Source organism: Gossypium hirsutum, chromosome A02, assembly GCF_007990345.1.
Source record: "Gossypium hirsutum isolate 1008001.06 chromosome A02, Gossypium_hirsutum_v2.1, whole genome shotgun sequence".
NCBI classification, from domain to species: Eukaryota; Viridiplantae; Streptophyta; class Magnoliopsida; order Malvales; family Malvaceae; genus Gossypium; species Gossypium hirsutum.
The window spans coordinates 57,159,249-57,170,455 of NC_053425.1; the positions used below are offsets into that span (position 1 = coordinate 57,159,249).

The 11,207-nt window shown below is 31.3% G+C and overlaps 1 protein-coding gene across 1 annotated transcript; it reads right to left on the reverse strand.

The window, feature by feature from the left end:
• Positions 1-9,009: 9,009 nt before the first annotated feature.
• Positions 9,010-10,974, reverse strand: LOC121213793 (probable acyl-activating enzyme 9). Its single transcript, XM_041086917.1, has one exon. It carries the CDS (start codon positions 10,869-10,871, stop codon positions 9,222-9,224), a length of 1,650 nt encoding a protein of 549 aa, XP_040942851.1. The 5' UTR covers positions 10,872-10,974; the 3' UTR covers positions 9,010-9,221.
• Positions 10,975-11,207: the final 233 nt, after the last annotated feature.

Genomic DNA, 11,207 nt, shown 5'->3' on the forward strand with positions numbered 1-11,207 from the left:
AATTAGCAATAAAACTGTTTTGGACAGTAGCAGTGATGTGATTTTGAAAAATCACCAAAAATAGTATAAATTGAATCAGAGACTGAATGAGATATCAAATTAAAGCTTAATGAGTCTATATTCATATAAAAGAAACATAGAAAGCAAAGGAGTTCTATATTTTGAGATATTTATGTTTTCGTGAGACTAATTCAGAATGATTACGTGATCCCCTGTTCTGACTTTGGAAAATCACAAAAATTTGGAGAAAAATAATTAGAGGCTAAAAATTATATTTTTAAAATCCATAATGAGTCTATTTTCAAGATAAATCAACAAGAACATTATCCGAGTTCTGTACTGTGAGATAATTATTTTTTAGTGAAGAGAGGTCAGAACTGTCAGAAAGTGAAACAGGGGAAATTTTAATGAATAAACTGTACTAATTGGCAAAACAAAAAATTTTGAAAATTTTATGGTGGAACGATATGTGAGTCTAGTTTCAGGGGAAATTTACGGATCTTAATTTGGAGCTCTGTAGCTCGAATTATAAATAATTAAGTGACTATGACTCGTGTGGATAGTTTGATGTGAACATTTATTAGTAAATTGTGAAATCGTACTTACAAGAATGCTATATACATTAAGGATGTGGAATGGAGAGGAGGAGGAGGAAAATAAATATATGTGGAATACATGGAAACTATGGTATATGAAATATTGATATAATGAAATAAATGATATGTGTTTATAAGAAAACAAAAAGAGAATGTTATGTATCATGACATGTATGTATATATATATATGACTAGTCTCAATGTAATGCTTGCTGGGTATGGAATTGAATTGAAATGTTTCAGGCAAACATGTTATTCTGCGCATCTGAATCGTGGTATTTTATAAAGATATGATCTAGCTTTAAATATGAATGCTTGATGATTAAGATGAAGATATTTCGTATGATGATAATCTTGGTATAAATGTATAAGTGGTACTATAATAAACAAGGTAAAATGAGTATGAGAGACACATGTATGATGACATACAAATGCTATGTTTGTGGTTTAATTGAGGATTTATAATCATTAAATGAATACCATGTTATATGCTTTTGATTTTGTATAAGTGTGTAAGAGATCAAGGTTGACCAAAGCTTGGAAAATAGCCTAGGTATATTCCACACAGGCAGAGACACGACCATGTGTCTCAGTCGTGTATGGAACACGACTTTGGGACATGGGCGTGTGGAGCCTTAAAGCATGAAATTTCCAAGATTTTCGTAAGTTCTCGGTTTAGTCCCAAACCTTTTCTAAAGTATGTTTTGGGCTCCGTAGACTCAAATAAAGGACTATGTGTAAGAGAATGAACGCTTTGAAATATGAATAAAATTTTATGGCTCGTATTTTAGTTTAATGTTTGTATGTTTTTCTGGTAACGCCTCGTACCTTAGCCCGGCCTCGGATACGAGTAAGGGGTGTTACAATATTTGTTCTAGCAGCTTGACTACAAATATGGTGGCTCGAGCACATATATATGATCTGATAGTTTAACTGCAATTCTGGTGGATTACTGCATTATATTTGGCAGCTTGTCTACACTATACTGACAGTGACATATGCTCACTATTTGGTGTGTGTGGATGGGTATTTATTACCCTATTTGATGTGTAGGAATGGACAGAGATGATGTGCAACGGATGAGGGTAAGACTTGTATCTTTTCTTTTATATGTAATGTGTTGTATCATATGATATGTCATGCCATTCGTATTTGATCTAATTATTATGTTGCATCACATAGTATGCCATGCTGTGTATTCTGTTTGAATTTGGACTTCGTGTGATTTTGTTGCTATCTATATGTAACAGCCATTTTCAGAGAAATCGAAACAGTAGTTTCGAGACCATAAATTTGAGGTCAAAAAATTTATTTTAATATTATTTTATGATTTGCAGCATGATAGTATTACCGTATAAAAATTTCATTAAGAAATTTTACCGATTACATGCTCAATTTGATAAAAAAAAAGACTAAATCGCGTAAAGTGTAAATGTCGAGTTCTATTAGCTAAAAGTATTAAATAGCTATAAAACTTTACAATGGAGGTCCTTATATGGTAATTATCCCATTAATGAGTTAGTGGATGATAATGGCTTGGCAATCTTGTAATTATTAATGTTTTAAAAGGGTATATAGGTAATTAAGTAAATAAAGACAAAAGTTAGTAAAATAAAAGCCAAGTATCATCTTTTCTTTCTTCTTCAACTAATTTTGAAGAGGAAAGAAAGTCATTTTTGTTGAGAAACATTCGGCCAAGCTTCCATTGTCCAATTAGGTATGATTTTTGTCTCGTTTTTAATGATTTCCATGTTTCCAGGATTGTTGTAGCTTAATCTAGCTAGCTCGAGGACCAATTTAAAAATTTGTTAAAGTATTTGAGTTTTTTCATTGATGAATATGTTAGGATTTTGAAGTTTAATGGTAGAAAAAAGAATGGTTTTTGTTAGATAAACAACTTTTATAAAGAATTTTTTGATGAATTTATCAATCAGGGATTAAATTGAATAATGTGATAAATTATGTGTAAAAGTATGAATTTGTGAAATATATTGGTTGCTTTAAATATGTTTATATTTTTCGTCTAGGCTTAGATAGGGATAAAATTGAATGAATTTCATTTTCCGAGCCTAGAGACTAAATTGCAAAGAATTAAAAGTATAGGGGCAAAATGATAATTTTTCCAAAAAGTGTGTTGGACTAAATTGAATATTGAATTGAGTTAAATTCATTTGAATAGATTCGGTTAAACCCTGTACGGAGTTAGATCGAGGCAAAGGAAAAATATTGAATTAATCGCTTTCGTATCAATGTAAACTCGTCGAGGTAAGTTCGTGTAATTAAATTGCATATTTATATGCTTTAATTGAAATATATATATGGATTGTATAATTGGTATGTATAATTACTGATCGCATATCTGACGACATACGGTGACTACCAAGCCCTGTTTGAACCTTAGGAATTCGTAGGATATGAATGACATGTCATTAGGGTTACGATTCAACTCTTATGAGCTTACCGTTATTCATCTCAGAGGAGCTTACCATTATTTCAGCTTGGAGGAACTTACTGTTTACAACTCGTATGAGCATACATGTACAAGAATTGACAAATAATAGTTTAGTACACCTCGTGTATACTACCCCACCCCACATATCTAACAATATTCTAAATGGTTCAACGAGCATAGTTCTATTACTAGTTTATATGATTTCGATACAAACTAGTACAGATATTTACGTCAATTACATGGAAATGGTTTCTAAATGATATATGGATACATGGTATAGATGTTACATATATATGGAATTTAAATAGTTTTTGAACTCATACATGATTCTCGATTTTTATATGAATTACATGGCTAACTTGGTTGATGAATATGTGTTAGGCTTTTGGCCAAATTGAGTTGTGATATGCTTTGGTTTACTTACCTAAATTGGAGTTAAATGGTAAGTTAAATTCTATGTTTTACGAACTTACTAAGCTTAAATGCTTACTCTGTGTTATTTTTCATGCTTTATAATGGTTCGGAAGCTCGTTTGGGTTGGAAGCTTGTCGGAGCTATATCACTCTATCTATCGGCTTTTTTGGTATTTTTGGTTATCTAATTTTGGTTATAATGGCATGTATAGGTTATTTTGGCTAATGATAGCCTACATGTTTTGTTATGTTTTTAGCCATTTGAATTGGCTTGTTTTTTGGTATACTTTGCTATATATATATATATATATGGCCTTATCGTGTTTGATATGTGGTTTAGTATGGTTAACATGTAAATGATTTATTTTGTGAATTGGTATTTTGGGTACCAAATGGTTGAGCTTGATAAGCAACCTACATGTTAAGTTTTGGTACAATTATACACATATGTATTTGGCTATTTAAGTAAGTTTGGATACATAGTTAACATGTTTTTAAGTTTTCATTTGAAGTGCCTACGGGCATATTGGTTGTATGTGATTATATTACATGTTTTAAGCTTGATTTTGGTTGGTTTTGGATGCCTATTTATGACTTGGTTATATGCAAATTGTTGTGTTTAGGTTGGTACCAATTTGGGTGAGAAATATTGTTTAAAACATGGCCTATTTTCGTCCACACGGGTAGAGACACGAGTGTGTGCCTCAATCGTATGTGACACACGGCCAGGTGACATGGTTGTGTGTCCCCTTTATCTTTTAAAAAAGCAAGTCAGTATGCTTACACGGCCTAGCACAAGGGCATGTGGCTTGGCCATATGGCACAAGTTAGAGAGTTACACGGGTTGTTATATGACCATGTGTCCCTATTTTGAATACCTACACGGGTATGCCTCTTGGCCGTGTGACCCCTACAGTTTTGAAAATTTTATAAGTTTCTGAAAAATTCTCTAAATTTCCAATTTAGTCCCGATTTGTCTCTAAGGTGTATTTGGGGCCTTGAGGGCTCGTATTAGGGACAATATGTATAAATTTGATTGGTTTTTGACATGAATGCTAAATGATATGTAACATTTGAAATTTTTTTATCTGATCTGTAAATCCGTTAATGCTCTATAACCCTGTTCCGACGATGGATACGGGTTAGGGGTGTTACACTATACTTACGCTTGAGTTAAGTTACACACTGAGCTTCATAGCTCACCTTTTTCCTTCATCTTCTCAAGTAATTCGCAGAGTTATGATTGGGCGGCGTTTGGGAGTTTGGATTAGTTTTCTTGTATAAGATTATTTTAAATAATTATTAATTTATGGACTTTTGAACTGTCAGGCTAATTTTCAGATTTTTATTTTAGTTTTGGGTTTTGTGGCGTTTTTTTAGTTAATTAGTTTAACTGCTTTGCATGATTTCTGTTAATAAAAAATAAAAGTTTGATTTTCGAAATTAAACAATTTAAGGATTTTTGAAATGAGTAATTCAAAAGATAATAACAAAGGTTTTAGAAGATATTCACTTGACAAAAGTAAAATTTTTGTTTGGAGATAAAGTAAATCGTGTTTTGCAAAATTATTACTACTTCTACAAGTTCAAACACTGTTCAATAAGGCAAGCTTTCTGGTGTTTTCAAGTGGTCGATGTAACCTCTAAGATCCAATCATAATGTTTAGGTCGGGTATGGGGTGTTACAGATAAACAATTGTATTCATTTAGTATTCTTAATCTGATATATTTTTGTGTTTAAATTTCGTTTTATCATAATTTAATCATTTTTTTCATTTTAACATGGTACATATTTCATTTGTTACTATTAATTAGTTCCAAACCATATTTTTCATTATTTATTGTATGTTATTTTTAAACAACCTTTATATTCTAAATAAGTGATTTCCACATGCATACGTGAGTGATAAGATTCTATTTTTTTTCATTTTAATATTGTATATATTTCACGTGTTACTACTAATTAGTTCCTTACTTTTTCATCATTTATTGTATGTTATTTCGAAATACACCTCTATGGTCTAAATACGTGACTTCCACATACATACGCTTGCAATAAGATTTGTAGTATTAATAATAATGCTGTTGATTGAGACGGTGTCACAAATTAACTCAACACCAACTTAGGATTGATGACAATACCATGATAAATAATTTTATGATAAATTCCATTTTAATTACAATTTAATATAATTTTTTATTTTAATATCGTAAATATTTCATATGTTATTTAAACACATATTTGTGTTCTAAATTTATAGCTTTTACATGCATACACATGTGATAGGCTTTCTAGTAATATATTAATAAAATAGAACACATGTCAATATCATAAACTCACTTATAGAATTTTATTCTATTAATAATATATAAAATATTTTTTTGAGTGTACATCATAAAAGGTCTTTATCACTCCATCAATGTGTTTTATAAAAGACTTAATCTACAAATTGATAATTAAACTATATTTTTTTCCACCTCGATATCTATTTTTTTGTCACAATTGGTGCCTAAACTATCTTATTTTCCTAAGTCGGTGCCTTTGTTAGTCGAAGATCTTATAAGTAGGATTCTTTTGGCCTACAATGTTCAAGGATGTGTATGCATTTGCAAAATATTGTGATAGATGCCAGAGGATCGGAAGCATATCAAGGAGGAACGAAATGCCCTTGACAAACATTTTGGAGGTAGAATTATTTGACGTATGGGGCATCAATTTTCTATGCTCGTTTCCTTCTTCTTATGGTAACAGATCTATCCTCATGGTAATCGACTACGTATCCAAATGGGTTGAAGCTGAAGCATACCCAACAAATGATGTTAACATAGTAATGCGATTCCTACATAAACATGTGTTTACATGGTTTGAGACTCCTAGAGCTATAATTAGCAATGAAGGATCTCAATTTGTAAAGAAATGGCTTAAGTGGTTGCTTGACATGTACGATGTGAAACACAAAATTGCCATTGCCTATCATTCACAGTCAAATGGGTAAGTTGAACAGGTAAACCGAGAGATCAAAAGAATCCTTGAGAAGGTGGTGCGACCTAATAGAAAAGATTGAAGTCAGAGGCTTGATGATGCTCTATCGTCCTATCGAACAACTTTTAAGACACATTTAGGAATGACTCTAGTCAAATCGTTAAGTTTATCTTAAAGGAGGAATAACCTACAAATTGGTACCTAAGCTATGCCTTTTTTCCTAATTTGGTATCTAAGCTTTTTTTTTATTCACAAGTGATACCTAAATTATTTATTTCCCAAATTGGTACCTATGTTAGTTCACTCATTAGTTAAACTATAAAGTATATTTTTTTTTAAAAAAAATAACCAATTAAAAATTGACATGTGGAAAAAAAAGTTAAAGTATTATTTTCTCTTATATATATTCTTATTCTTTTTTTTCTTCAAAGCTAGACTGATGGTTGAACCAATCAAGCCACTAGTTTTTAGTTTGATCAATTCGTTTGGTTCGATTAAATAAATTATTAAAAATTTCATAAAATAAAAAAATATTTAAAATAGAGAAAATCGGTTCAATTGGTTTTTTTAGCTTGGTTAAATCAGTCTGTATCAATTCATGAGTTAACTAGTTTAGCCCCTATCTTCGGACCAATACCCCGATCAGTTTTCGATACAATTCTGAAAAACATTGATTTTGATCTATCAAATAACTTTTGCAATCTTGTTAGGTAGAAAAAGCAAGTAGTGAAGTTTAAAAATAGAATAAATCGCCATCATCTAGACCTTGAAAGGGCAAATTTTGGGCATTACTGGTATTACTAGACATTTTAAAGGAAGACGAAAGAAAAAAATAATAAAAAATAAAAGAGAAATAATGTCAAAGAAAAATAGGAAATAAAATAAATTTAAAAATATTTTTGAAGTTTATATGATATGGCGGTTTATTATTGTCTATAATATTTTTAACAGATATAACATTTTGGTGTAAAATGGATAATTGAAGGATAGTTTAGGGTTTAGGGTTTAGGGTTTAGGATAATTGAAGGATAATTGAAAGATATAACATTGTGGATTAAAACTTTTTTCAAAATAAATTTAATGTAATGGACGTACCAACTTGGGAAAAAGGATTATAACAAAAAATGTTATGTAGCAAGATGGGAAAAATGGTATAATTTTAGATGCCAGATTGTGAATTAAGTCATTTTTAAATAATGCAAATATTTTTAAATAATTAATTTATCTTAGGAAATATCATTTTTTAGGCAATGTCTTCATTGCATTGAAAACACAGTAAAAGTACCTCAAAATCTTTTGTCCTATAGCCTAGAATGCATTTTAACCCTTATGCTAAAAATATAGGCAAATTAGCCCCTATATATTATATGAGTGAACAAAATAACCTCTCCATTAAAATCTTGTGTTTATATACAAGGTATAACAAATTTAGCCCTCAAGCTTTACACAATATTCATTTTGTCCCCTACTCTTTTATTAGAAGTAAATTAGAAAATTTTGAAACTATTAAGGTTAAAGGGTCAAAAAGGCCTTAGTAACAAATTTAAAAAAAAAAACAATTAAGCCCTTTTAAAATTTTAAAGTATTAAAAAATAAAAAAATTATAAACAAAATTTACAAAACAAAGTTATAAATTTTTTAAAATTATAAATCTTTTATTAAAAAAATAAAAAATACCGACCCATTAAAATCTAACAGTTAAAAGTTTTAAAAAAAATTGACCCACACTTTTATCAGGTCAATATTGTTAATTTTTAATAAAAATTTTATAATTTTAAAAATTTTATAACTTTTTTTATAACTTATGTTTATGATTTTTGAAATTTTTTTAATTTTAAAAAGACTTAATTGGTTTTTTAAAGTTGTTATTATGAGCTTTTGATCTTTTTAGTTTTTAAAATTTCTTATTAACTTTTAACAAAAGAGTAATAGTCAAATTGAAAAAATGGTTAAATTTATTATTATACATTATATAGAAACATCAAAATAAACATGTAATTGTGCAATTTTAATGAAGAGATTATATTTCTCACTCATACAAAGTTAATTAATTTATTTATTCAATAAAAAAAATTAAAATGCAATATTAGGTTGAATTTTGTTTTACTTTTAGCTTGCAAACACAAATAATTGGCTTCGTATTTTAATGAGTCCGGTAATTACATACTATGCCAAAAGAGGATTTACCATATAATATTTGTTTCTCTTCCTATTGACACAATCGAAGGAGCCTGGTTATATCTACCCCACACTAATAAAAGGTACAATTTCTAGCAAAGATAATACCAATAGAATCATTCACTAATACCTTATCGATACCTATGGAGACTGCAAATTGCATACATAAAATTACCATCCACATACTTGTATTATAGTTTTATTTTTATTATTTTTATTCAAAAAGTGTGTAAATTAATTTTTATATATTAGATTTAACAGTAAATTAGTTTTTCCGTTAAAAAGTTTATTAATAAACTAGTATTTATATATCAGCATGATAAGTCACCTGTATAATTATTTCATCAACAACACCAATTTTTAACAATAATTGATAAAATTTTTAACAAGAATCAAACTAATTTATTAATTTTTAAAAATATATATATATATATATATATAATCTAACTACAAATACAACCATCTCCATAATAAATTTGCCCATCAGCATCAGCAGACATGAAGGCAGCAAATTGAAATCATGAACCCCTTATTGAGCAAAATATTGATACGTTACGTCAAACACATTTGTTACACCACCAAACCTAGGGCAGGCCAACTCAACTCATAGCCTTAGCAATTCTCCTGAGAATGAACTTCTGTACTTTCCCCGTTGAAGTCTTGGGAAGCTCATTTTCAAACACCACCGTCTTCGGCACCATATAATGTGGCAACCTATCCCTACAATACTGTATAATCTCCTTCTCGCTTGGTTTCTGAGTCAACTCACCATTCTTCTTCAAACTAACAAATGCACATGGTGTTTCACCCCAAAACTTATCAGGCTTAGCCACCACCGCCGCCTCATTAACCGCTGGATGTGAATATAACACCGACTCAACTTCAGGGCTGCTTATATTTTCCCCACCGCTTATAATTATATCCTTGGATCGATCCTTGATTTCCAAATAACCATCTGGGTGAATTACACCTACATCCCCCGTATAAAACCAGCCATTTTCTCTCATACATTTGGACGTTCCTTCAGTGTCTTTGAGATACCCTAACATGAGAGACCCACCTCGTAAAACAACCTCGCCAACAGTTTTTCCATCACGTTTAACAGGTTCCCCAGTCTTAGGATCGAAAACATCGGCTTCCGTTAAACCAACAGTGTTCACTCCTTGTCTTGACTTTAGCCTGGCCCTTTCTGTTAATGGAAGTTTGTTCCATTTCTGTTTCCACGCACATGAGACAACAATTCCTCCAGTTTCAGTTAACCCATAACCATGGCTCACCACAAAGCCCATCGACTCGGTTCTGGCTAGTACTGGTGCTGGTGGGGGTGCACCAGCCGTTAGAATCTGGACGTGGTGGTCTAATGTTTCTAGGTCTGGTGAATTCGATAGCATGTTAAGAACGACAGGTGCACCACACATGTGGGTCACCTTATGTTGTTTGATCAAACGGTAAATCTGTGAAGGGTCAACTTTGCGGAGGCAAATGTTGGTCCCTCCTACTGCAGCCATACCCCATGGGAAGCTCCACCCATTAGCATGGAAAATGGGTAGAGTCCATAAGTAAACAGGTTGATTTGGAACCGACCAATCAACCAAAGCATCCATGGTTTTTATGAAAATTGCCCTATGGCTTAAGCTCACACCTTTTGGACAAGATGTTGTGCCTGATGTGTAGTTCAACACCATTGGATCCCATTCACTCTTTGGCCTCACCCACTTGAACTTTGGATCACCGTCTTCCAGTATCCCCTCGTAATGATCAAGAAAGTGACTGGTTGATGATGTGCTTTTGCTTCCTGATGAGACCATCTCGTCATCAATGAGGATGAGTTGCGGATGTTTGGTGTTCCTTGGAAACAACGAGATTGCCTCAAGAACAAGTGAACTAGAATGGTGGTCCACAAAAACAAGCTTGGACTCGCTGTGTTGTAAGAGTATCGACAAAGTGTGAGCATCAAGGCGAGTATTAATGTTATTAAGGACAGCTCCGGACATGGGCACAGCAAACTGAAGCTCGTACATGGAAGGAACATTTGGGGCGACAACTGACACCACTTGGCCACGTTGGATGCCGAGGGATGTCAACGATGATGCCATCTGGAGACATCGGCAGTGGGTTTGCAACCATGTGTATGAAACATTGTTGTAAACAATGGAAGGAGAGTCGCCATAGGCGGTGGCAGCTCTATCCAAGAACCCTAAAGTTGTTAAAGGGGTTGAGTTTGCAGGATTTGGCAATAGAAGTTCCATTGAAATGAAAACAGAATTTGGGTTTTGTTTGTGTGGGAAAATGATAATTTGATTAGTTGTGAAGAGCACTTACATTTTTATTTTAGGTTTGTAAATTATGTTTTAGTTTTGTTGAGATTTGTCATTGTATAATTTTTTACTCTATTTCAACTCTATATTAAATTTTGTAACTTAATTTTAAAATTAAAGTTTAATTTTTTATTAAAATTTACTATTCAATTTTAATTTAAATTAACTTAAGTTAAATTTAATAAAATATTTTGAATATTTTATTTAAAAATTTAAAATTAATTAATTATTAATAAAAACTGATATTTAAAAAAAAAAATTAAACTA

Excerpts from the sequence above, each read along its gene's own strand:
- LOC121213793 (XM_041086917.1), bottom strand. The coding sequence starts at position 10,871 with ATGGAACTTCTATTGCCAAATCCTGCAAACTCAACCCCTTTAACAACT.